The 27,141-nt window shown below is 35.1% G+C and overlaps 4 protein-coding genes and 2 long non-coding RNA genes across 13 annotated transcripts; 2 read left to right on the top strand and 4 right to left on the bottom strand.

Annotated features, from left to right (window-relative positions):
* Positions 1-1,224: 1,224 nt before the first annotated feature.
* On the bottom strand, positions 1,225-4,306 carry LOC125214671. Of its 8 annotated transcripts, none has more exons than XR_007175160.1 (10): positions 4,131-4,306; positions 3,667-3,916; positions 3,475-3,562; positions 2,929-3,002; positions 2,618-2,723; positions 2,476-2,529; positions 2,325-2,378; positions 2,117-2,235; positions 1,713-1,980; positions 1,225-1,611 (listed from the first exon to the last, which is right to left on the bottom strand). It is a non-coding gene; the product is annotated as an uncharacterized LOC125214671 (long non-coding RNA). The 8 variants fall into 8 exon arrangements; XR_007175157.1 differs by having other exon boundaries at positions 2,325-2,384; positions 2,909-3,002; XR_007175156.1 differs by having other exon boundaries at positions 2,325-2,384; positions 3,682-3,916; positions 4,131-4,305.
* Positions 4,307-5,566: 1,260 nt separating this feature from the next.
* Positions 5,567-6,456, top strand: LOC125214664 (LOB domain-containing protein 33-like). The gene is made up of 2 exons (XM_048115783.1): positions 5,567-5,904; positions 5,983-6,456. The coding sequence occupies exons 1-2, from the start codon at positions 5,626-5,628 to the stop codon at positions 6,289-6,291; spliced, it is 588 nt and encodes a 195-aa protein (XP_047971740.1). The 5' UTR covers positions 5,567-5,625; the 3' UTR covers positions 6,292-6,456.
* On the bottom strand, positions 5,760-7,551 carry LOC125214694. Its single transcript, XR_007175161.1, has 3 exons — positions 6,839-7,551; positions 6,680-6,741; positions 5,760-5,892 (listed from the first exon to the last, which is right to left on the bottom strand). It is a non-coding gene; the product is annotated as an uncharacterized LOC125214694 (long non-coding RNA).
* A 4,782-nt stretch (positions 7,552-12,333) lies between these two features.
* On the bottom strand, positions 12,334-13,935 carry LOC125224224. Its single transcript, XM_048127592.1, has 8 exons — positions 13,864-13,935; positions 13,661-13,735; positions 13,481-13,576; positions 13,120-13,185; positions 12,967-13,032; positions 12,682-12,773; positions 12,510-12,579; positions 12,334-12,438 (listed from the first exon to the last, which is right to left on the bottom strand). Exons 1-8 carry the CDS (start codon positions 13,933-13,935, stop codon positions 12,334-12,336), a joined length of 642 nt encoding a protein of 213 aa, XP_047983549.1.
* LOC125224236 (aminoacyl tRNA synthase complex-interacting multifunctional protein 1-like) lies at positions 12,425-18,667 on the bottom strand. The gene is made up of 16 exons (XM_048127602.1): positions 18,638-18,667; positions 17,818-17,892; positions 17,558-17,731; positions 17,185-17,278; positions 16,847-16,869; positions 16,045-16,169; positions 15,604-15,753; positions 15,305-15,395; positions 15,135-15,203; positions 14,814-14,905; positions 14,558-14,621; positions 14,224-14,405; positions 13,661-13,735; positions 13,405-13,576; positions 13,120-13,185; positions 12,425-13,032 (listed from the first exon to the last, which is right to left on the bottom strand). The coding sequence occupies exons 1-12, from the start codon at positions 18,665-18,667 to the stop codon at positions 14,301-14,303; spliced, it is 1,092 nt and encodes a 363-aa protein (XP_047983559.1). The 3' UTR covers positions 12,425-13,032; positions 13,120-13,185; positions 13,405-13,576; positions 13,661-13,735; positions 14,224-14,300.
* Positions 18,668-24,275: 5,608 nt separating this feature from the next.
* Positions 24,276-25,098, top strand: LOC125224245 (probable receptor-like protein kinase At2g39360). The gene is made up of 2 exons (XM_048127614.1): positions 24,276-24,345; positions 24,389-25,098. The coding sequence occupies exons 1-2, from the start codon at positions 24,276-24,278 to the stop codon at positions 25,096-25,098; spliced, it is 780 nt and encodes a 259-aa protein (XP_047983571.1).
* Positions 25,099-27,141: the final 2,043 nt, after the last annotated feature.

Raw genomic sequence — 27,141 nt, forward strand, 5'->3', positions numbered from 1 at the left:
GGAATGAAGATAGAATCAGCCACTTGCCTACTGATCTTCTCATATCTATAATCTCTCGACTCACCTTCGTAGAAGCTACTACTACTTCCATACTTTCAACTCGTTGGCGGCATCTCCATCGCTATGTCACTCGTTTCAGTTTACCAATATATTTACCTAGGGTTTATACGGACGATTGGTACTATGCATTTACTGTCACACGGGTCTTGCGTTTACACAGTGGGATGGAGGGCATGCACTTGATTAACAGAGAATTCATACTGTTTTGTATATCTTTTGTTCAATAGAATATTTACATATTTTCTCACTTTTTGGAGACGGCAGACAACAAAAATATGTATATTTATATTGCATACGCATATATAAAACAAAAAAAATTTGTATATATTCCTTATAACTGCCGTGGAGGAGAGAGTGTATATATATTGGGTACCTTGCAGAAGTGGAGAGAGTAACATCTATTTTGAATCCCTTACAAAAATGTTGTGGAGGAGAGCACAAGAGGGTGGAGGCAGGTTCGAATGATTTATATAAATTGTGATTGTGAATAAAAATGTGAAGGTTAATTTTGTCAATTAACAAATGGTGGAAGAGAAATAATAATAAAAATGAAGAAAAAAAGGATAAAAAATAAAAAATTCCTCAACTGAGAAATACGCATGCCTCTCATATGACGAAGTGTCAGCAAAATTAATGTCAAATTACGAAAGGTCAGTGAATATAACCTCTTTTTCCGAAATCTCTTGTTTTGGAAATATTACTATTACAAATCTATTGAATTGCAGACAACCATACCAATTTTCCATTTGTGCGAACGGCCCAAGCATCCATCTCAACAACCAAGGTAAGAGGAAGAGGAAACAACACACTAATAAGCCATCAACCTAAGATGAATTACTCCTTGTTGATTGGAATTGGTAAATTCAGAAGTCGTACCTTGATCTAAATCACGGGGGTTTGCGAAAATCTTCCAGAACCCCATTGTACGTCGTTCTAGTGAAGAAAACGGGCCAATTCTAGACCCTATCGTGGATTTCTATCTTTTTCGATTGTGAGCAATTTTTTCACTTAAAAAGGAGAAAAATGCATTTCAAACTCTTTTTCTCTCTCATTCATCTCTGTAGCTCACAATATCTCGGATAGAATTGTGTGTATTAAAAATATGCAATCATCGTCGACCACCAGTGGGGATCACCAGATTAGCTATTAGACTAGGAGATCTAATGGTTAAAATAATGCCAAGTGGATTACAAACAAGACATATCAACCATCGTCCTTCATTAAAAGTTAAAAAAAAAACTCTCTATTTGAAAATCTAAGGTATACATGTCCTAACCGAATCAAATGATTTACATCAAGAATTGAATTCATGCACACTACAAGCCTCTAATCCTGAACTCTTACTTCCCTCAACACCTTTGCACAGCATCCTCCGGCAGAACAGGGTTGATGTAGCATCCAGTTCCGAGCTCAAATCCTCCCACCACCGTTAGATGAAGAACTTTCTGAGTCGACTCTGTTCGAAGAGGAGCACTGTGTATCACCATATTATTTCAACTGCAAACTCATCTTCCCCAGCATAAGCTTCAACACACCACCAAGATCATTTGTCTGTCATACATCAGCCATCCTCTTAACAAACAAGTAACTAAAACTACTTAACTAGCAACAGCAATGCAGTTAGGGAGTGAGGGTGAGAGAGAATGTATTACCATATCAGGATCAATATCATGGAAATGAGAAGAGTGTTTACGAGGAATGATCCATATCTCAAAAGGCACAATCGATCTGAAATGGTTGGACTCGTGAACCGATAAATCTTCTTGTTTAGCTTGGCAAATGGCGCATTCCACGTTTGCTCGAAATGTTCCTTCATACTTTGAATCCTTGCAGAAGCATTGGGTGGATGACGCACCCGCTGTCGCATTTGAAAACCTAATTGGAGCTTGTATGAACCGGAATGAACCGGCTCCCCTTCCACTGTGCCGCAAGTTTATCACCAAGTTAATGTTGGAGTTTGTATACTTCAAGCATGTTTTTAACATCTTTGTGTTGTAAAATTTTGTTTCATTCTGATCACACGCCATGTGCAAAGATGCTTAAATAAAAGATGTACCAAATGTGAGGATGCAGCTGGCATGAGTTCTCGTTACTATCTGAAGATGAGTGTGCAGATGTATATAAGGTCTGGTGAAAAGAGTGACTATCATGACAACCTTTGTCTAAGGAGAAAGTCTGATTCGGACAATGTGAAGCACAATCAAAATTAACATTCAGTAACAGAGTAAATGAAACTTAAAATTCAATGTGCAAGAAAAGTATACCTCACGTTGCGGGATGTATACAACTATTGGCTGGCAGCACAACATTGACAGCACCTGATGCTAAAGAGATTCATCAACAGATAATTTAAATAGCTTAGAGACAGACGAGTTTCAAGAACAAGGAAAAGAGGGATAAAATTTTCTTACTAACCAAAAGTTCAGGCTCTCCCCCCAGAAATCTGGCCTTCCAATGCGTTGGCAGTAACTGCAGAGAAAATTTACATTATGATTGAATGTCATATTACGCAATTAAATCCAGTGGATACCTAGCCACCAACTAATGAAGGCCTCACCGTTTCAGAGATTCCTCAACAGTTATTGCAACCAAAGCCTCTTCAAACTGAAAGCGCTCTTTTTCATTGTCACATATAACTTCTTTTACAGCCATACGTAAATCATCTGTTGTTGAATCGTGCAAGTGTCACTTTCATCTTGCATAATCCAAAAGGCATAAAAAGCTAAAGTAAACAGTGTTCCTATGGGTTCAGCTGGTATCTTTCTTAATCAGTCAGAAACCTAAAACTTGTTACGCATAATCTTTGCAACTAGAAGAAAGGAACAGATAGATAACTGAAGAAACCCACAAGTCTGATGATACACGGACCTGCACTCTCTCTCTCTCTTCCCTTGGGCCGAGTCTCATACCCTTGTTGATAGGCTGATAGCCATTCCTTTTACCTGATTCCAAGCAAAAATTTCAGACCCAAAATAAAATACAAAAATTTGATCTCATTATCAAAAAATGCTTGCTTAGTCAGTATCTTTCTCTGGATATGTCCAAATCGTGGCATGGGAAAGCTAACTCGGTCATCTTTCCAACGGTACGTTATTCCTTCCTCAATGAAGACTATTTTGGGAGTTACTCCATAAAAGTTCAAATATGATAGTATAACCATAAATAAGGAAGTTCTAATTTTGAGTTTTCTACATTTATCTGTTTCTTGCTTAAATGTAGTAGTACATTGTAAAAAAAAAAACAATGTTTTGCTGGTTGACCTCAAGAAAAAGAATTCGCTAAATTAAACGATTCATCATTTACAAATTTTTCTTTGCAAGTTCTCATCACTCCTAGATGCAATTAAACTTGAAATTTTAAGCAATTAAACAATCTACTCCTAAACCACATATATTTCACTTCTCATAGTCATACCAGTGCATGGAACAGACAGAGGCCATCATCGGTAACTTTCCGAACAGAATACCGCTCAACTTTCTTCATTGCCGGCGAACCCACACTTCTGAAACACAAAACTACGGTAAGATTCTTATGACCTACTTTAATTAATTCCTGTTACTAGCGAAATCAGCACGATAACCACGTGTTTGATAAAAGTCTCCTTACACTGGGTTGCCAAACCTGGGGAAGAATCCTGGAGAGGTAGCGGCGGATGAGGTGAGATGACGCGTGCTTCCGCGGCATTGACCGGAAAGTGAAGCGACGAGAAGCGGCGATCTCGAAACTCGCAATGCAGCTCCTGAGTTGCTGGAGAACAGCTTCTGTTCAATCAACGGCAGAAACAGTTACGGGTGGAATTGGTCAATTGAGCAGTGATAAGGTAGCTTCATCAAGGAAAGAAGTCCAGTCGACATACCTACAAAAGATAAAATATGTTCCCAAATAAAATAACAGCATAATTTTCAGATACACAAGAATTATATGTCAATAGCAAAATATCTTGTGTAGAGTACTAAATCTGTGAAAACACTGCAACAAAATTTCTGTAAAATGGAGAATTGTAGCTGAATAAAGAAGATAACCAATTGAATCAAAACGTCTTGCTTTGCCAAAAACACAACCAAACTTACCAATTACCATGACAGTCAAGGCCGAGCCCTACTCCGCGACGGCAAGGCAGAACCGAGACGGCTATCTACTCTGGGGCAATGAATGGGCAAAGGGGGATGCTTTGGAGGGCAGAGGGTTGAGTGTGGGAAGAAGGATAGGCAACGCAGAGAATGAGTTGGGGTTTTCACAAATACAGAGAATTGCTAAGATGAGATAGACGAATTAATGATAAATTGTTTAGGATTAATTATATTTTAATTATAATATGGGGATAGGTACTATTGTGGAAAGGATTCATTTTTAATTCAATTTAGAAACGAAATAACTTAATTTTGTTTTCAAATGGTCAAGAGATAAAGACTTAATTTGATATTTTATTTTTAAAAGTTTATTCTATTCTATCTAAACATTAAAAAAAAATGAATTTTCTAAGAATTAACAGAAAATGCCAACGGTGGTGGCAAAGAGCGAACGGTGGAGAATAGAAGATCAAGAGATGTTCTTCAAATTTTCCTCGAGAAAATAAATTAGGAGGGAGAATTAAATAGACAAGTGAAAGAGAATAAAGTAAAAAAAATCGCTTACGATGAGACGAAGGGAGTACTATGTTATTGTGATCAAATATATTTTTTTTTCTACTTTATTTTCTTATGCCTTAAATGAGTAGTACTCATGCATATGCTAAAATTCAACTCACAAAATAAAAACTTACTCCTATAAAATCTTGAGGCCGAATAGAATATGTTTTCCTTAGAGTGAGAAGGAAGAAGTATATTTTTTTAAATGTACACAATAATAGTAGTATTAGTTTTATTTTTGTTGAATTATTTAAAATTGTATTCATTAAGTGAAAATCACATGTCCCCGTGCATAGCACATGTGTTAATACTTGTATTTCTAAAGTTTGATAAAATGTTGGACGATATTATCAATCTTTTCAACCTTGGTTTCGTAGCACCAAGTCAGAAAGATTGATTATGAAAGTTGGGATATAGGTGTAGCCAAACATATTATAAACTGAACTGAATTTGAGATGGTAAACAAGAACCTACTTTCACTTTCATCATTTCCCATTGGCACAGTCAAAAAATGAACAATGAAAAGACCTCAACTGTTCACGTGTGGGAAAATCTCTTTTTTCTTGGAAAAGCCAAACGACTTTACTCGTTATTGCTATATAAAGAGAAAATGGCCTAATCCCTTTGGTAAAAAACCATTAAAATAGAATAACAATCAGCAATATTCTCTCGGTTTTTGAGCTTCACATTATAATATGATGATGATTGGGTCTCTGTATCATTCGTTATGGATAAAGCTCCTCTAAAAAGTTCAAAACACAGAATTTGGAAGGTTTACCCGATTTGTTAATGGAATTTGTTGGGCACGAAGGGGACCTAAAAGAATCTACTTTCCATTATTATAAAGTAAAATGTCTCTTCTGAGCCCTTTATATGGGTGAGCAGCTACTCATACATAACACAGAGCAAGGCACATAAACGACTACGAGTCAAGCAGATGACAGGAGTAAGCTCGTCGTGTGGAGCGTGTAAGTTCTTAAGAAGGAGGTGCACGGAAGAATGTATATTCGCACCTTATTTCAGTTACAAGCAAGCAGCAAACCACTTCGCAGCAGTCCATAAGGTGTTTGGAGCCAGCAACGTGTCGAAGCTGCTGTCACATCTGCCAGAGCATAGCAGAAGCGACGCTGCCATAACTGTATCGTACGAAGCGCTGGCGCGCATGGAGGACCCTATTTACGGTTGCATTGCTCATATCTTTGCCCTGCAGCAGCAGGTTTTAGATTGTCCCACAAAATGTTACCAATATTATACATTTAATAATGAAAGTATGTAACTTGTTTTTGCATTGCAGGTGGCTATCCTAGAGGAGGAGATAGAAATGTATGGAAAAGCAATAGCTAACCCTGGTGGTTATTTTAGCAGAGAATGGGAGAATGAAGCGACTATGCAGACAATGATGGATCCGGGAACGAGTGATGTGATATCTGAAGGCTGCGTGTTGGAGAGGCTGCTTGAACAAGACTATTATATCTACCAAGACAATAATCTGCAATCACTATGGACCAGGTATGCAGCACAAGTGCACAACCTCAGTCTCAGTGGTAGGGAGAGAGGAATTTATGTCACCGTTCTTTTCTTGTTTTCGTATTTTGTCCCTTAAGTCTGTAAGTTAGGAGTGTTAGCTAAAGCTCCAATACTATCTACTTTTCCAGGTTTTGTATGACTCAAATCGGAAAAGCCAATATCTGTAATATTGCTTTGATTCATTAACTATAGTAAATTATGCATAAGTTAATATTACATAATACAGTGTCAGTACATAAATAGCTAGCAAATATATATGACTCAAATAAGAAATGGCAATATCAGTAAAGTAAGAACAAGAGATCTACTTTGCCAGGCTTTATATGCATAGTATAAAAGACCACAGAACCAAATAAACTTGTTTATGTTTCTGATATAGCTGACATAGTAAAAGATGCACCGTTTTGAGATTGCATTTTGTTACCAGTATGTGTTTTAGGTGTAGTTAACTAAACAAATCTTACCTGGATACTATTATAAAGCGACGAGCACTTGAGAGATGCTAGATTGATATGCAGCTTCATCACTGCATACATAAAATAGGAGATCTCAGCTATCAGTTCCCAGTATCAATACTTGGTAAGAGGTAAGATCAATAAAAAAGACAATTGACTTAATGGTACATGCAATAAATAGGCATAATGTAGCTCAAATTGCACTGTTAACTTGTTAGCGTTACAACCCCCAAAACTCTTGGCAAATTGCTCCTCAGATAACCACGAACAATCTCTTACGTGAATCTCAATTCAAGAAAATGACCATCCATGTTTTGATTATACAAACAAACCAACAGATGATCTCGTGCCTCAAAGGGGGATGCTTCGGATTCCAATTTCGCATTCTCTACATAAAGTTTCTGTCTAGTCATTGTTATCAGTTTTAGCCTCTATCTCTGATATACTCTTTGCAGGTACATCACCACCACAATCTACACCACCTTCTTTACTAAGCTGAATCACCAGCAATATGAATGCCGTTTATTTCTCTGTATGGAACGCTCTTGCCTGACCTCGAGGCTCAATAAGCCTCTCCGGATTATCCTTTTCAGATGACACAGACCCCAAAGCTTTCATATCCATGCTTAATTTCCAACAGTCCCATGAAACCTCCATCATCCAAATTCGGTGAAACTTTCGAAACTATACTCAAATCAGGATTCCGATCTGAACTCTCAAGTCTCAATCCCCCAATTTCACATCAGAACCACGTCTCTTCCAATTCCTTGTTCTGGAACGACAACATCCAGCTTCGGAGAACACGCATCCTTCGATGATAAATTCATGAATTCAGAGGTTTTCAGCAGCGTCACAGCTTGCAAGTAAACGAAATCTCTATACCTCAGCACCGTCATTTCGAAGCAAATAAGCTGCGCGTACAATTAACGGTGTGAAAAGCAGATCGAAACAACAAAATGCAACCAAAAATACTCCAGAATTCTTAACTACGGCGTGAAAGAGACATTATCACAAACACATTACATACACAAACGCAATTAGGTAATCATACACACAAATGAGACATGGATCCAGATCAACTTACGAGATGGAATTTGGAACAATCAAGCTTGCAGGAGAGCCTCAATTGATTCTCTTTGAAACACCGCTTTGAATTTCCCGCCAGGAAAAGTACAACTGAAAATGAAAAATGAAAAATGAAAAAAGAGAGTGACAGTTAAAATCAAGCTTAATTTTCTTTCTTCCGCTATCGAAAATTAAACTTAGATTGAAATAATAGTTAATTGAAAATTGAATTTATCTTTATTATACTATTAAATCATTTGTTAATTCATAAAAATATGAATATTCACTTTTTGATAAGTCGTGGCAATTAGTTACGTACAAAATTGCAACCATTTACACCAAACTCAAACTCATTTGAATATACGTCACACCAAAAAGTAGTTTTACTCCAACCATTTACACCAAATTCAAAATTTACACAATTTTTTGATTTTTGTCTCACAAAACTTTTGCAGTTACACCATATTTGGTGCTGTTTAACAAAAACCACCAAAAATGAGTTTAAGTTTGGTGTATGGTTGGAAAAGATTTCTACACCAAAACTTATTTTTGGAATATGGTTGGAGATGGTCTTATACTCTGTGCTATTGAATTTGATATCCTCTCTAAATTATGAATTGATTTGGATTATATGAAATTCCATTAGTTACATTTAATACACGCATTTAATATGACGATTCATGTTACATACAATACAGGATATTCATATTATACCAAAAAAATATGTTTACTAATTATATTCTACTATATAATGATTACTTAATAGTAGTGTGTTTGGTTGGCAAGATTGTATCCGGGATTAAATTTATAGTGTGTTTGGTTAATAGGATTCAACTCCATGACTCAATCCTAGATGGATAATCATGGGATAATTAGTCATAGCTAACCCCTTATGACTAAAATAATCTCACAACTCAATCCTAGATTGTATCTTAGTATTATTTTATCTTGCAAACCTAACACCACCTAAATGTACCCCCCTCAAAAACTACATACGTAACAAAGCATAGGATATTGCCAAATGCCAATTGTTGAGTTTCGACTTCTTGTAGTTATGCGCTCTCTCTCATACTTATGTTACTATATTTTTTGAATATGTTTTCTCATTGCGTTTAATTATTAGATGAAGTTTATATTAAGTTGATATGCAAGGACTGATTGAATCATAAATATTGCTTTCATTTTTTACAAAGAAATACTCATATTTTGTCACTTTTATTTCTTTACGAATGTCAGATATAGATGTGATGATCCTTCAGTATTCGATAACTTGATAGTACATTAATATACGAAAGATATGAAAAAGAGAAAATAATTTTGAAAGTTGGGAAAATATTATAAAGCATACTGAAACAAATAAAATAGGTGATCAATATTAGCATGATTGTTTAATCATTTCATTTAGAAAGAAAATATGTTTCTACACGTTTTCAAACGACGAGGTTTCTATAATCGTGACATTGTATTAAAGAACTGCACACTCGTTAGAAAATAACCTATATGTCAATGTGACTCAATGCTTAATATACCGCTTAATTAGAGAGAGAGAGTCCTACAAACTAAAGTATATTTCGTGGATTTGGATTAGGACTTATTTAATCAATGAATAAAATATTTCCACGACTGTCGAATTATACTATTTCTACAGTAGTAGTATAATTTTATGAATATGCGGTATTGTATGCCACATGAATCGTCATTTTAATATATTAACCTCTCGAGGATCATAGTAAGCATATTGAGAATATATGGGTTTAAGAATCCATATAGTAAACATATGTGACTAATTTCATCACTCGTGTATATACGTGACAATCCTTTTGTAACAAAGCTTGTAGCTAGGAATATTAACAATAATTAATAAGCATATTTACTGCTCGTAGTATGCACAGAGATATCATCGCATAAAATAAAATAAAAATTATAACAACTCAAATCGATTAATCAGCTGCATGCATCCGCACGAATCTGTTGTTTTTTGGATGACACGAAATCCGCACGAATCCGACACGACTCTGTCGACTCAAATCCAACAGACTTGTGTCGGATTCGTGCGGATTTCGTGTCATCCAAAAAATGACATTTTCGTGCGGATTTCGTGTCATCCAAAAATGGACAGGAATTTCGATTCCTAGAAATGAACACAACGCATAAATTCAAAACCACCAAAACGAAATGTACTACATGACACAGTTGCAATCACCACACAAGAAATATTAGCATTAGTTTGAAGACTTAAGAGTCATACTCATAATCTTATCACTACAATTCAAACTCCCAACTATTACAACTGGAAACGAAATGTACCACATGACACAGTTGCAATCACTACACAAGAAATACTAGCATTAGTTTAAAGACTTAACAGTCATACTCATATTTTTGTCACTACAATTCAAACTCACAACTATTACAATTGGAACTCAATTGTGGAGTGGCTCAACCTTGATAAGATTCTTCATTTTTTTAAAGAACGTGATTAAATAATAAGAAGTTGCTAAAAAGTCAGGGCGTCACAATTCCACACTTCCTTCATGGAGATCAAAAGGAGACCCTTAACAAATTGAATTTGATAAACCTCCTATCGGGTTTGATTGGCGTCCGTAGATCGGCGATCGATATATAATTGTCGCGGGCGAGTGCCCGACTCGCCCGTCAAGCAAGACGGTTTTCTCACTTTGGAGAAGATTATGAACGATAATATTGATATTCTTGATTGATTTTAAATTATTACAATGACTTCTATTTATAATACTATTAACTAACTTAATGAACAAGAAAACAAAGATATGGAAAAAATATGTGAATCCCTAAAATATCTAAACAAAATATGAAATATGCTTGTATCATGCTGCGACACTTTTATATTTGGAGAGAATATGGATATTGATATGTTTCACCAAACAGTGAATATAATATTTTAATTGGATGATTCAAATGGTGGAGATTACAATGGTATTGATTGATATATACACATGACTCTTTACCAAGGGACATAACTCTTTACTAAGATACATGACTATTCAATAAGGTACATGACTCTTCATCAATGTATATGACACTTCAAGAAGGTTCATGTCTCTTCATTGAGATCCATGACTACAAATTACTTTTTCAACACCCCCTCTTAATTTGCAATCTTGAGCATATTTATTAAAATAATAGGAGATTAATTAGTGAATTAAAAATCAGAATTAAGAGTTTAATTTGGTCAAAATTGGGTTGATCATTAGTTTTTAACAGAATTATTGACGGATGACCAAAATGATCAAATTTTCATGTATGCAAGACCAAAAAATTCAAAAAGTAAAATGATTATACGTTGAGGATCAATTTTGGTCTTTACCCTTGCATCATTCAATTATTTGTTTCTTGCATGGCATCTTAATTGTACCTACCAAAATATAATTAGAATTTGAGCTTTTGTTAGGTAAGGTCATCAACTAACCTGTTGCGTTGAATATTTTCTTTTTTCTAAATGACCAATAATAGTTTCTCATTTATTCTTATGTCCCGCTATAAAATTTTGGATTGTACGTTTGTTTATGTTATCACTATAATCTATCAACCATGCAAACAAAATCATCACTTCCAATTGAATGGTAAAATGGAAAACAAAATAGACAATAGTAGTATAACTTTTTGGACATCAAAGATTTGAACAAATTAGGACTTGGTTTATACAAACATGTATATGGGGCATTTGAACCACTCTGCCTACATACACTCGCGGATCCAAAGTAGGACAAGTGGTACCCCTCCCCAAAACATGTGTATTTAACTATATATTGTAATATAATTTAATATGAAGCTAGATAGTCCAGTGGTAGAACATTGCTTACTCTCATCTATTTTTCTCCTTCCATTGTCTTCCAATCTTCTTTTTCACTTGCATTTTATTTATTCTACTTTCTATTTTAGTGTAGTTATTATATTTCTATTTATTTTTGAAAAATAGTATTATATTATTAACACGAGACTTTGAATTAGCATATACTCCCTCCGTCCCGTAGTATTAGACTCACTTCTTTTGGGCACATGATTTAAGGAATTGATATTTAAATAGTTAAAGTGGAGAGAGTAAAGTATGAGAGAGGGAAAAAGTAGGAGAGATAAGAGAGAAAAAAGTAGGTGGAGAATAAAATAAGATAGTTGCTTTTTGCTAAAAAAGGAAATGAGTCTAATATACTGGGACATCCCAAAAAGAAAAGTTGGTCTAATACCCTGGGACGGAGGGAGTAGTAGTTATGATCAAATTCTTTTTGTTTTAAAAATAACTGCATTTTTCTTGAATGTATATTAGTACTTAATATTTAAATAAGTATCAATTGGATTATATTTTTTCCTTTTTTGTTTTTTAGAAATAGCTGAAACTTTATTAGAATAATTTAGCTTCAAAAGATTTAGTATTTTATTTATTATGTAATTATATTATATTCATATCTATAAAAATCATCTATAATTAATAAAATATATACTCCATATAACAAGTAGTAATAAAATGGAAGGAAAATGATCGATCAAATTTTAAAGCTCTAATGTAAATATCGCACCCCCGAATTAAAATTCCTGGATCCGCCACTGCCTACATACTACCACTATTTGATGCTTCCGTTAGGAATGGAGGACGAGCACGATCCAGAAGAAGTCATGAACGGGATACCATCAAACATCGCGACACCCTTTACATCTGTGAAAAGATTCTGCACCCACGAGAACGTTACAGAAAGTTCGGCGAAATTGTTCAATGGGAACAAAGAGAGGCCCTAGTCACTGTATTTCTAGTACTCGTACAACGAAGATAACATAACGGAGCTATCTTATCCAACTGCTTTCCATCAAGTCTGGGTACAAGATCTATTCAAGTTAACATTAACGATCATGTCGAATAAATCAAAGAAATAGCTAGACAGCAAACACTCGGCCCCAGCAGTGATCGACATTACCCAGAAAACGTAACACATTCCCCAACTTTAGCACCATCTGGAGCAATGAGAGGCTCTACAACTGTATGATCTTTACTTGATGCACAAAAGAGCTGCAGGTTTAACAGAATTCCCAATATGCTGATATCAACTTATAACAGAATCATGAATTGCTGGTAAACTACAGAAGAGCAAATGAAGAGTCAAAGGACTGTGCAGAAAGATTCTACAACAAAAACATGTCACTAGAAGCACAAGCAAACCATCAAGAATCAAACAAATTGCTGATGGCTTTGAATTACTCACAGGGGCCTCAAAATCAGCCTTCTCTACAACAATCATACCCAATATTGGCGCAACGTCCTCCTGATTCTGCACTTCAAAAAAATGCTCCTTAGTGAAACCAAAGAAGAGATTTGAATTTATGAGAAAATGCAAAGACCTATGTTTATTTCTCACCTGGATGTAATCAAACCACTTCAACAAATGTGGCAACCTTGCTTTATCTGAACTTGAAAAGCGCTTCTACAGCCACAAACGTCGGAAAATCATCAGAAAACCAGGTAAACGGACAACTACAACAAACATCCAGCAATCGTTATACTAGTAACACTATCTATGCAAAAACATTCTCAATTCTTCTGTATTCTCTAAACTCAATAGTTAACAGATCATCATTGATACAATATCCTTAATACCGGCCTCGCTCGGTCAATGAACAAGCACAATACGGAGAAAGCATACCACAAAGGAGTGTAATTTCGCGTAGAGAAAGACATCGGCAAGGCATGGTTTGAGTCCATCGCCAAGTATAACAGACCGCCCACTCTTCATCCAACTCCTCAAGCGCCTTAAGCTGCACATCATCAGCATGTGGATTCTTGAAGAAAGGAGCAAAATCTAGCCATTTCAGTATCTGCCACCACCAAATTACAACTTTCAATTCACAGAAAACGTTGATTCTTGAAAGAACCTCATTAATACATGAAAAATGAAATACCACATTTGTCATTTGATTCACTTCCCCATCATTTAGGGCGCCAACCAGCTTCTCCGCGTAACTTACCAATGGACTCTGCAAGAATCAGTGGGAACACAACTCACAATTAATGCCTCAAAATCTCTTTTGTCATTAAATGACTCAATTTAAAAGGAAAGAATGGATACACGATTTGGAATCAAAATTGAAAATTGAAGGGTTACTTGTTTAGCTAAGAGCTTGTTGATCACATTGAGCATATCGAGCATTGAATTATCCAAATTATCCGATGCCATGACTCGCAGAAAATGAATCTTTAAGTGTTTCAACTGCAGCTGATAAAAGTAGTTTCTTCTCTTCTATGGTTCTTGAATTCTTGAAATTTGGCGCTTCTTTAAAATGGGGGGAAATCAAATGAAAATGCTTCTTTTATATAGTAGTTTATTGAGAGAGCTTGTTTGTTTGGTTAGGCTGAAAAAATATGAAAACCTATATTCACAAATTTTATTCAGATATTTCGCATGTAATTGGTAAAAGGAAATGAGAGAATAGGACCGCTTCAAACAAGGCCTGCAGAATAGGACCTGGTTTATACAAAGCATTTCAACAAGCTAGCAATGCTGTGTCTAATGATCTGGGGAATATGATAGAGAACTCGTCACTATTTGATGCTTCCGTTGGGAATGGAGGACAAACACGGTCCAGAAGAAGTCATTAATGGGATGCCCTTGAACGTCGCAACACCCTTTTCATCGGTGAAAAGATTCTGCACACACAAGAATGTTATAGAAAGTTTGTCAATCGGTGAAATTATTCAATATGATACTTAGGTAGCAGAATTTGCACATTTGAGTTCTCAAATCTCATCAATTATTGTGTGTATGCTGCACTGTAACAGAATCAACGGGGATAACATACCGGAGTTATCTTGTCCAACTGCTTCCTTTTGGGGTTTAAAACCTCCTCTGGCTTGCCGTCATGTCTGCGCACAAGATCTTTTCTAGTTAATATTTATGACCATGTCAAACAACAATTTTTAGGAAATACATAACAAATAAAAAATGCAACATATAAAGAGGCAATGGAGAATGTTTCAAAGCCTGGGTTAGAATTTAGATGGAACATTTAAGCCAGAAATTGTAAGATAAACAGCCCTAACAGTGATAGACGTAACCCCGAAAATGTAACACATTCCCCAACTTTAGCACCATCGGAAGCAATAAGAGGCCCTACAACTGTATGATCTTTACTTGAGGCACACAAAACCTGCAGGTTAAACGAAATGAGATATAACAAATTCCAGACAACAATGCCCAACATGGTGAAATCAACTTATAAGTTAAAGCATAAGCTTGCACAACATCCACGTATACAGTAGTGTACTACCATTGTGTGTGACAATAGCATAAATGACATCAACCAATGCATGGAGTAAGAAACAGCAATAAAAGAGAGGGGCATAGAAAAATGTGATGAGCAATAGGATGAAGAATACCAGTCCCTCAGACATCACATCTCGTAATTTCCCTGGTTTTACATTTGTTATAAGCACCACCCGGCGGTTCTGGGCAAAGGAATACAGTAGACAGATGAGTGAAAAATCATACAAGTAAAGAGCAGCTCATTTTACATTTCGAAGGACCAAAGCTATTTAATGTTTCTTACCGTTAATTCTTCAGGGGTGCAGAACTTTGCAAGGCCACTTACAACTTGACGACATTTTGCTTCTCCAAGATCCATCTCTTCAACCAACAAACTGCATTACATACAAAAATCACAGGAAACAGTTTTTAGTTGGGACCTCAAAACCCAGAGGAAAATACTAATTGCTTTAAAGCCAGACAATTTTTGGCAGGGAAAAGGGATAGAGGAGCAAGAGACCAAGTATTGGTGAATGAATTATACAAACAACTCCCAGCATAGCTTGAGGCATACTTAATTTGTGAGACAAACAGTCATCTTACTTGTAGGCTGATGGATGTTTCCATGCTTTACGAATGTGGCCAATCCGGATTTTCAGCAAACTAACGCTAAGTTCTTCATCTTTTTTCTCCACCTCTTTTTTGGGAAGTTTCTTCTTTACTTGGCTAGCCTGACTCTCTTCAACTTTTTTTCTTTTGTTTGTAAAAGAAAAAAAGGAGTAATATTCAATGTGCAGTACTAATATTGATGGTACATCATATAAGACCAAATTCCAAAAGTTTTCAAGTTAGAATCTCAATTAAAATGCTTTTCAGAAGCTGAACATAAGTACAAGCTTTTGTTCTTTACTCTACAACAAGATGAGTAGCTCTAGACTTGCACCCATATCATCATGATGGGAGTTGCTTCACTTATATGAATTCATATATTTAAGATGCCATTATGCCAGAGCATGAAAGTACATATGAAGTCTAAATGCTTACAGTATCAGCAGTCTTCTTTCCTTTAGAGACAGTCTCTGACTTTCCAGCCTCTTTGTCTCTTGGACAGTTTTCTTTGGAGTGGAATCTTCGGCCGTTTTTACAGGTTTTGAAACAGGTTTTGAAACCTGCAGGAGGTTGTTTGGAAATAAATGCATCAATCTTTAAGCTGATGCTTGTTTGCCAGTCACTTAATCAACATAAAGCAGGTAATAACTTCAAATAATGGTATGCAGAAGTTCTGCCAGCAAGGAAAACCAACAGTGTAATAGGCTAACAGGAGATGGTAATCACCAAACATGAGAATGGATGCCATCTCTGGCATGCCAAAGCCAAAGTTGTTAAGGGGACTCTATTTTCATATTTTACTGTGACCCATCTCTGAATATTATGATCTCTTACATCAGCAACACACAGTCATCAATTGGAAAATCACATGCCTCATGTTGATATTACAAACAATTCAGTTGCCTACTCTCACTCCATGCTACATTCTTCTGAGTTTATCATATTACTGTACCTAGAGCTTAAACTCAGATAAAGTATTAAGTTCTGAATGTAGTAGTTGATTGATTTTGTCTTGACAGTAAACAGAAATGCGATAATAGCCTAAAAATTTCCACTAATGACGTCAACCCATATCCCCCACCCCATTCTCCCAATTCCAAATTTATCCAGCTGCCTTCATACAGTAGACAAATTTCCTTACAGATACATTCAGCAAAGAATAAGTATCTTTTATGTAACTATGAAACCTATTAATTTGCAATAATCCCAAAAAATGCAAATGGCTTTAATTACTCACAGGGGGCACAAATTCAGCCTTTTCTACACAATCTTATCCAATATTGGAGCAATATCATCCTGATTCTGCACTTCAAAAAAACCGATCATCAGTGAAACTGCATAGTGTGGTGTGATGCAATCTATTTAGTTTGCATGGATCTTATACTTCTACATTTTAAGCACCTACAAAGTGAGTGCACAATGAAAAGCAACTGATGCAGCACATTAAAAAAGACTTAATTTTTTAAACGTATTTTGGTTATGTTATTTTTATTATTATAGAAAGAACACATTATCAATATTTCTTACATATCAGATTTCACAGAGAGATTTGAACTTCAAAGAAAATGCAAAAACCTATGTTTACAAGATAGACTTTTCTTAGCTGGATGTAATCAACCCACCTCAACAAATGTGGCAACCTTGCTTTATCTGAACTTGAAAGGCGATTCTAGAGACACAAGCAATGGAAAAAGCATCAGAGAATTAGGTAAAAGAACAGCTTGAACAATTTTCCCCAGCTAATTCTACAAACCAATGAGCATAATTAGCATCACTCTATTATCTCTCAGCAATCTTAATTCAAAAAGCGCCATCTATGTAAAACATTCTCGATTCTTCTGTATTCTCTCGGCTGGCTAGTTAATACAATACGTTATCGACGATTAAGCAGTTATACCCTATCTCACGCACAATACTACATAGTGGCACCATCATGGAAAAAGCATACCACAGATGAATGCGCCGTGGCATAGAGATACACATCAGCAACAAGTAGTTTGAGTCCATCGCCAAGTATTACAGACTTCGTAATCAACTCTTCATTCAACTCCTCAAGCGCCTTGAGCTGCACATCAGCAGTTGGATTCTTGGAGAAAGGAGCAAATTCTAACCGTTTCGGTATCTGCCACCAACAATTACAGCTTTCAATTTACAGAAAACGTTGATACTTAGAAAGAACAAGCACATAAACATTAATGCTTGAAATACCTCATTTTTCTTGGGATGCACTTCCCCATCATTTGACGAGCCCAACAGCTTCTCCACGTCACTAACCAACGGACTCTGCAATAATCAGTGAGAGCACAACTAACAATTAATGCTAAATCTCTTTTTTTCGTTAAAAAACTCTTGCAACACTGAAATTTGAAAGGAAATAATGAAATACACAATTTGAAATTAAAATTAAAAATTGAAGTGTTACATCTTTAGCTCCGAGCTTATATATCACAGTAAGCATATCTCACATTGCAGCATCCGTTGTTGGCGATGCCATAACTCGGTTTCCTTGCAGAAAAATTGAATCTTCAAGGGTTTCAACTGGCAGGTGATGAAAATTGAGCACTCAAGTTTCTTCTAGGGCTCTTCCTGATGGTGTGTGAATTGGGCCATAGCCCACTTTCTAATTTTATTTGTTTTTAAAATTTATTTCACTTTAATTTTCTAAAAATGATGACGTCACTATCCGATTTCATTTTGATGCCATTTCATTTTAATTTTGTTGAGTAATTTCGTTATCATATTACTATTATCCGCTCCATGTAAACATAACATATCTTCAATGGGAAAAGGTATATAGAATAGGTATATTATGTATTTTTTTTTTGAAAAAAATGATATATCCTTTTAAAAAGTACAGTAACACATTCCAAAAGAAAAAATATATAGAAAGGAAAAATATTTTTTAAAAATAAAATAATAGTACAAAATGCATTAGAAAAATATAAAATGTAATAGCTTCTCAAATACCTTTCTCTTGGAGAAGGGTTTTTCATGTAAAAAAGGTCATATGGTAGTTATAAGATTTTACCTCTCCATTGATGGGGAGGTAAAGATACATCTTCAGAATGGGAAATAATACCTTCTCAAATACTTCTCCCCTTGAAGAATGATTTTTCATGAAAAAAGAGGTAAATATGATAGTTATATCAGTCACAGCACAAACATACAAATAATATACCTGGAGCTGGGGTGCATTATAATGACAACACCAATTCGTGTAATAACCCTATAACTAAATCTGCACCACACAATTTAAAAATATATGATCTAGATTTGATCTAAGCAAAATTATCATTTTATCAAATTAGACTATCATTTTATATATGGGCAAAATTATTACTCCATTTCATAATTAAAATTGGCGGGCAAGGTGAAAAGACGTGAATCAAACACTCAACGCTCAAAACACATTTCTCTCAAACTCAACACACAAATTGGCGATTTAAAAAACCTAGCTCCTTCAATTTCGAAGCAAATTATAAAATGTTAGTTTCAGTGTATAAAATGATAGTTTCAGAAGATAAAATGATATATAGTTTCAGACGATAAAATGATATAGTTTGGATGATCTGTTTAAATGAAGAAATGGTCTTTTGCCTGATAAAATGATACTTTGGTTGCATGAAATGATAATTTCAGTTGATAAAATTATACCTTTTCCTGATAGTCAGATGATAAAATGATAGTTTTGCTTGATAAAATGATACTTTTGCTTGAGAGCATCCACAGTGGGGCGCCCTAAAGTCCGCCCGATGCATCGGGCGTGCCTTAGGGCACCACTGCAGCTCCACGCCCTATGCCATTTCTTTCCTCCGCGCCCTATGCATAGTCCGCGGACGATGAACCATTTCACTCCACTCTCTTCCCCATCTCAATTCCTCTCTAAATTCAATAATGAATTTCGACGATTTTCCATATTTGCAAGCATAAAAAATAAAAAATAAATACTGACAATAGGATTTGCCTTTAATTTGTGGTGTTTTTATATTTATTCTTGCTAATTGATATATATGCAAACATAAAAAATAAAAAACAACTACAAAATAAGAGTTAAAATTATAAAGCGGACTATAGAGCGTCCCACTGCAGGTGAATGGGTCAGAGGATAAAATGTTGATGTGGCGGGAGGATAGGGCGCCCTATAGGGCAGGCTATAGAGCACCCCTATTGTGGATGCTCTGATAAAATGATAGTTTCGGATTATAAAATGATACTTTGAATAGATAAATGACAGTTTTACTCTTTGCTAATTTTTTATGAAGAAAAGTTAAGTTTAAATCTGGAATACACGAATAGGAAATATACATAGTCCAGATTTAGTTATAGGATTATTATGTAATTTATAGGTTATCATATGATTACATCTCCAATATATACCTATAATGTACTAAATAGGAGTAATAGTTGTACCCCCTACAATTAAATTATCTATGGTCTTGAATGCTCCCCACGAATTTATCTTAATTATGGAGTACATATATATTTATATTATTGTTTGAATTCATTGCTATTCTTGATTAGATTTATAGATAAATCATCATATAAGAAAATGGCATTTGGATGATTATGTTCCACTTATAAAATGAAAAAGGAAGTGTCGTTTCATTAATTAAGTAGAATTTGCATCAATATGACCACACCACACGCTACTAGTTTTATGTATAAAATTCTTAAGGTGTTTGAACATCTTTAACAAAATCCAGGGCGAATTCGTGTATATAACTTTGTCGGATATTTTAACCTAAAGTAAAACATTATTCGTAATTACTTTTAAAGAAAAATATTTTTATGAAAATGCTAAAATAATATAATAGGATGGATAGAGGAGGAGAAAGCGAAAAAACTTACTCCTATTTAACTTACAACTATTTTGGAAAAATCACTATATATCACTAATAAAAAATGATTAATATCGTGTTATTGAAAATTGGAAGGATTTGCATTTACTTTACTCTTTTGCAGATATTTTCAAGAAAGAATTCAGAAGAGGAAATAAGCGCATAAAATGAAAATTTTCTGCTGCCTATTAATTGAAATTAGAATTCACTCTATGCATGCACCAGCTGTCGATCTCATATCAGATATGGTCATATGGTTGTGGCCTTGTGGGAAATCATAGGAATCCACTACAGGTTATTGTCAATTTTTCTAGAAAATTAAAATCTGATCTTTTTTCGTGAATTGTGCTAAATTTGGCTGCAAATATATGTACTATTAAATTTGATCTTGCAAAATTTTGTTTTAAACTTCATCCTAATATATTTACCACTAGTAGTATCTAAGAAAACAATTTATTGTAAAGTATGTTTAACTAATTGGAAAGCTTGATTTATCCAATAAATGTATAATTGGAAAATCAAAATATACTCCATCAATTTCAAGTTTGATCTATTATTCATCTTACGACTAATTACATTTTATAATTGGAAAATCAAAATATACTCCATCAATTTCAAGTTTGATCTCTCATTCATCTCACCACTAATTACATTTTATGTAAATCGTATTGTATATGAGTAACTGATATTTTGTATGCGAATAACTGATATTTTGCTCAACAATAACATTTGATCAAAAGATGTCACTATGGATTATGTTGAAAATTTAACAAATAGCTAGTCATATTACAATTTACATCCAACACTATGGAGTATGGACTATGGTTGCATAGAACATCTGTATTTTTTTTTTCACACGGTTCCTAGCTAGCCTTAGTTGCTTGCCTATTTTGTTCGGTGAGTTGGTTTGTTGAACTGCCTTATAGCATTGCCTCTCTTCGAGACTAGCCAACTTCCCGTTCCCGAGCCTTTGGTTTTAAGTTTTATCAACTTTGGGGGATATATGCATAGTCAACATAAATGTAAAGAGATGAGTGAGCTTCAATATGAATGAAATGATGTATGTTGTTGGCTTGTTGCATGTTCAGACAATATCAGTTGTACATATTTGTCAACATCTCATAACAAACCCAAAATTATCACGAATGAAACTACCAATCGACACATGATACAAAATTATCACACATGCTCGTTGAAAAGAAGATTTGATTTCCGTGAATATGGAGTTTCCATAACAAGTCTATTTGTATTTGAAAATAATATCCTTGCAGAATAAAATTAAAAGGAAATTTAATGAAATCCAGTGACACGTACTTAATAGATGGATTTTGATCTCGGGAGTAGTATTTAATAAATATGAATGGCTAGCGTTAAATATTGATATCTAATGCGCGTTCTTAATTCCCATTTTAATTAGAATTCACTGGGGCTGACAATTTTTGACACGATACGATAACACGACACGAACCGGCATGAAATTAATGGGTTTGGATCAGAGTTTATCGTGTTCGTGTCCTTATCGGGTCAACCCATTAAGAACACGAAAATTTCGTGTCGTGTTCGTGTCTGAGGGTAGCGGGTCGTGTTCGTGTTCGTGTTTGAGGTTTTCTTAACGGGTCGTGTTCGTGTTTGTTGTTATCGTGTTCGTGTCGTTATCGTGTCGACACGATAACGAGACACGCACGATTTGCCACCCATAGAATTCACACTTAATTAATCACAACTATCTAGAAAGTGTATATATATAGTCAATCATTCAATGGATCGGAGACCACATACCAAACAAAAGAAAATAATCGAAACTAGGAAGAGAGGACCACACTGCAAAAAGCCAAAACTATATCATACCATTACATTTATACATCCTCCGCAATTTGTTTATTTATTTATGGAGTATCGAGATAATTCCATTAGCTAGCCAAAGCAAAATTTATAATGTACGTACAAAACATCCTATAAAAAAAATATGGGAGAATTCATGATACTTCCCTTTGAAAAATAGACTATGCTTGATTTTAATAAAAATTACTAAATCTTATCTTTAACTACTTATATGTATACGTACCAATATCAATTTAAATTCCTATATGTATATTCTTCGTAAATATTATTCAATTACTGTATTTAATTTTTATAAACTCTTACACGTACAATATTACATATTGGAAAACATTATAATTACATAAATGGAGGACGGCCATGATGTTTTACGTCTCGACAAAAAAAAAAAACCAATTAAGCTTCTTGATTTGAGCGTCATTTTCTGTTCTTGTTTATTTTCTTCTCATTTTTCCCTTCGTCCCTTCTTTTTTGACGAATTTTTCAATTGGTCACATTTCATATATAAAAGGGAAGTACGTTTTATTTACTTTGGAAAATGAGAGAAAACACGTCACTTTTCTAAATGAGATGACAATGAAAAACATGACACACGTGAGACGATTAAGTACATGCATAGTTAAGTATTCTCTCATGAGTACTTTTATATGCATTTTCAAAGCAATTACGTGATTAAATTGGGATTTGTCATTATTTGTTTAATAAATTCTAAAGAAAAAAAATTATGAGTTTAATAATTATTTAATACTCCATGCTGAGTCTTAAAATTAATTAGTTGAATGACAAATACTTTTAATTAGTAAATCTTTGAGGATAATATAAGTACTTTATTTGGAATAAACTTCACGTGCTTGTTTCTATTTGTTAATGCAAGTTTTCACCAAAATGAGAATCTTGGCGCAAGGAGTCGCACTTGCACGGACTTGGGACCCTTGATTGATATACTAAATCTCACTGCTTATAATAGTAGTTTAATAATAGAGGACCCATTCGGCTCACGATTAGAAATAATGTTTATTTGATTCTCCTGTTTGGTTGTTTTTTTAACAAAAAGTTTTGGCCTGCGACAATGTATCTCGTAGCATCTCCACGGTGCAAAAATTACATTGTTTCTAACGATTATAATTAATTCTCATCTTACCCTACCTCTGTGACTAATTTAATCTTAGATAAAGTATATCTTTTAACTTATTTAAGTAGTATATTGGTATTATGTTGTTTAACAAACTGAACGTCATAATAGTTTACTATGTTTAAGTATGTGCCGCAGAAGTAATTGGTGACGCAGATTTCACATTCGCGTCGCATTCAATGAAGTGACGCATTTATACAAACCACGTTTCTCCCATTTCTGGAAGTAACAAAAAAAAAAATCGAGGGAAGCTAATTAATTTGTGCATGTAAGCCTTTCTTATTTTTATCTATCTTATTACTACTACAATGTGTTGAAGCAAAGAAAAGTTGTGAAGAGAATGAAACGTGTAAGCCGAGTGCAAACAAGCACCGGGCAGCTCCTTCCCTCGCACCGTTCAGCCCATGCATTGTGGACCTTGATCAGCTGATCCACCCACAAAAAAGAGGGATTAGTTGATCTGGAAAAAGACATATTAGTGGCATGGCAGCAAGGCCGTTGTGAAGGTGGCCAAAATTAGTAATGAGCATATAGACATAGTGAAGCAAATTTTAGCCTCAAGTGTATAAATAGTTATTTGATTGGAACCTTAGCCAACTTTTTAGTAACCAAAGAAATTACAACACCGTTTTCACAATCCCCATCTTTTTAAACCGCAAAATGCAGTAGGGACCAACTATTGATACCTTTACTTCCTCTCTTAGTCATCCGACACACTAAATAGTCATTAAATTTTGTCAAACTGCACAGTACCTTTTATGAATTCTTTCAGCAATGTTTTTGTGTATGTTATGGAGTATTAATTATGTAATGGATTTAATTAGGGAAAACAAGCTTCAAGATACTGAGTTGATAAGATGGCATCGTCCTCGGCGAAAATAAACTGTCGCAAATTCACTCTGAATGAGATCAGGGATGCCATCAAGGGTGATAAAATACTAGGAAAAGGAGGTTTTGGTAAAGTTTGTAGGCAATATCCAACAAGACAAAAGAAAAGTATCTGTGGCTGTGAAGTGGCTTAAACCAACTTCCAATGAAAGGGGGTCAGGATTTGATGAGGAGATCGCTGCACTAATAGAGATCAAACACTGCAACATCGTCTCTCTTATTGGCTACTGTGATGATAAGGTAAAGGAGATTCTTGTGTATGAATATGTAGCCTATTCTACACTAGACTATCACCTCCACGAAAGGCCATACACTGGCGACAAAACACATCTCAAGTGCAATGAACGACTTGGTATATTAATTGGATCTGCTCGGGGTTTGTATCATCTTCACCACGGCATCTGCACCAACTCATTTATTCATCGCGACATCAAGAGTGCGAATATCCTTCTACAAGATAATTTGGTGGCTCAAATTGGAGATTTTGGCTTGGCCAAATCTGTAGCCTTGGATGATCATGATCCACTTGACAATGTTGCTAAGCCTATAGGCATGTTAGGGTATACGGATCCATACTACTTGTACAATGAGGTAGTTACAAGAGCTAGTGACACATATTCCTTTGGCATCATGATATTTGAAGTATTGAGTGGAAGACGGGTAGTTGACGAAATGACGATAGTCGTCCACAGGAAGAACGCGACTTCGCCGATTGGGCTAAACGGAGGGTTCCCAATACCTATCCCCTCAGAAATTGAGAAAAATGCCTTGTTTTTTAACATCTCTCTGTAAGGACCTCAGCACTGTGCGACACCTTCCAGGACCAGCATTAATATAGCACATCGAATGGTTTCATGTATTATACAAAAAAGTACATTTGCATGAATTTTATGTATAACCCTAACTGACAATAATCTAACAAATGAAAATGTAGACTGCTATAAGAAAAACCACACTACATAAAGGCCCTATATTTATTGACATTCTAATGCATACCACAATATAAATGAACTCTAGATCCAGAATTTGAATAATAGTAGTAGTATGAAAGTTCAAGGCTTCAAGCCACTTCCAGAAATGTATTTGTAGCCAATGGCTGATGCACTTGGTAACATGCATACGAACAAGTACAAGTTATAAGGTAGGAAGTAGTATTTGAGGGACGAAATGAAAACTAACAACATCTCACAACAGATAAGTAGGAGAAACTAAAAAGACAAAATATAGATGCATACTGTCTCCAAAAGTAGAAAATGAAATCTATACAAGGCATGTCATATCTTACAGCTTGTTCAGAGCACCAATATACTTGTTAAGCAATTCGGGCCCTTTCACTGAACATACTGCAGCAGCAACACCAACAATATGTGTTTTCCCACAACCAGGAGGACCATATAAGAGAACATTGGAACGCAATCTTAATGGTGCTTGTGCAAATATGTTGGGAAATTTCGAAGGTAGCTCAATCATCTGATACAAAATAGAAAATACAATACACCATTAGTCAATCCAAAGCCAATATGTACAATGTGAAGTTACAGCCTCGAATAACTAACATCCATATGTTTTTAACAGAACACCACAAAAGCCAGATCAAGCACGGAAATTACAGAACCACGAGAAAGAATAATTTTTTTTAAAAAAAGAGCAAGCAGATGTAGAAAAGTTATTTGCAGGATTGAAGAACTTAAGACATAAAGGCAGTGAAGAGGTAGGTTTCTACAGCAGAACAAATAATAACAGGATGCCACTGAAAAATTCACAACATGCACAAAATTCTGCTTTAGTCCAGACAAATAACTCTTTTGCGCTTCTTCTTTTTCCCTTTAAAGTACAGTAGTAGATTCAAGATGTGTTTTGATATTTTGAAGATCTACAAAAACCAAGATCCAGGTCAATATCAGCCACGAAAAATGACATTAAATTCACTGATAAAAACTTGAAAACATCAAGTATTATATTACTCCCTCCGTCCCCTAAAAATATAAACTCCTTCCTTTTTGGCTCACTTTCTATTTAAGGAAATTGTTTTCTCTCTAATGAGGTGAGACTCACTTTCCACTAACACACTTTCATGCAATTCGAGAAGGGCAAAGTCAGATGAGAAGCTAGCTGAAAGAAATAGTCAACACTACTATGCTACACAATCGGAAGGTTGTTTTTTACTGCTATACCGGAGTTCATAATTATTCATTCGCTTTCTGAATTATAAAGGAATATGCAGTATCATTTAAAACAAAAGGCCACACAAAACTGGTTTAATACCTCTTTATTAGCATTTCGAATGTCATTAAGACCAACCAGAGCGACCACCTTCTGTAGCTGGTTTAATGATGTCTCGCATGGCTACCAGTAGAAAATTTTCCATTGCATGCTCAAAGTCATCCCGAATCAAAGTAGGCTTTCTATTTTCCATAGAGCCCAAATCAGATAATGAGCGACCAATGGCAGCATGCACGGTAGGTCTACCAGTATTTTCTTGACGAATAGTTGAAGGCTTCTCCAGAGTGAGCCTAGAACAAGACACAAACTCTCTGCAAAAGGGAACCCTCTATCCAGTCAGATTCATGCAGCAATTAGATGTATGTATGAACCAAATTCTTGATGTAAAGTATGGCCAAATCAGATTTCAACAGTTGCCCTGATATGGAATTACAGGGCAGCCAATAACTGAGAACAGGGAAATCTTACACATATGCCAAAATATCTTTACAGCCTTCAATATATTTTGCAGTGGCTTTGGCCAATAATGTTTTTCCAGAACCCTACAAAACAAAATTTCCCAGCACATGATAATAATCTGGTTTATAAAGGTAAGATAACAGAAACAAAAAT

This window comes from Salvia hispanica, chromosome 1, assembly GCF_023119035.1.
Source record: "Salvia hispanica cultivar TCC Black 2014 chromosome 1, UniMelb_Shisp_WGS_1.0, whole genome shotgun sequence".
NCBI lineage: Eukaryota > Viridiplantae > Streptophyta > Magnoliopsida > Lamiales > Lamiaceae > Salvia > Salvia hispanica.

Excerpts from the sequence above, each read along its gene's own strand:
- LOC125224236 (XM_048127602.1), bottom strand. The coding sequence starts at position 18,667 with ATGTATCTTTACCTCCCCATCAATGGAGAG. Across the intron at positions 14,622-14,813 it reads GAATGTGTTACATTTTCGGG|ACATGACGGCAAGCCAGAGG; the intron begins GTTACGTCTATC and ends TCTTGTGCGCAG. Across the intron at positions 14,406-14,557 it reads AGTTGGACAAGATAACTCCG|AATCTTTTCACCGATGAAAA; the intron begins GTATGTTATCCC and ends TTGTGTGTGCAG.
- LOC125224245 (XM_048127614.1), top strand. The coding sequence starts at position 24,276 with ATGGCATCGTCCTCGGCGAAAATAAACTGTCGCAAATTCACTCTGAAT. Across the intron at positions 24,346-24,388 it reads GATCAGGGATGCCATCAAGG|GCAATATCCAACAAGACAAA; the intron begins GTGATAAAATAC and ends TAAAGTTTGTAG.
- LOC125224224 (XM_048127592.1), bottom strand. The coding sequence starts at position 13,935 with ATGGCATCGGATAATTTGGATAATTCAATGCTCGATATGCTCAATGTG. Across the intron at positions 13,736-13,863 it reads ACAAGCTCTTAGCTAAACAA|AGTCCATTGGTAAGTTACGC; the intron begins GTAACCCTTCAA and ends TGATTCTTGCAG. Across the intron at positions 12,774-12,966 it reads AGGCTGATTTTGAGGCCCCT|CTCTTTTGTGCATCAAGTAA; the intron begins GTGAGTAATTCA and ends TTAAACCTGCAG.
- LOC125214664 (XM_048115783.1), top strand. The coding sequence starts at position 5,626 with ATGACAGGAGTAAGCTCGTCGTGTGGAGCGTGTAAGTTCTTAAGAAGG. Across the intron at positions 5,905-5,982 it reads TCTTTGCCCTGCAGCAGCAG|GTGGCTATCCTAGAGGAGGA; the intron begins GTTTTAGATTGT and ends TTTGCATTGCAG.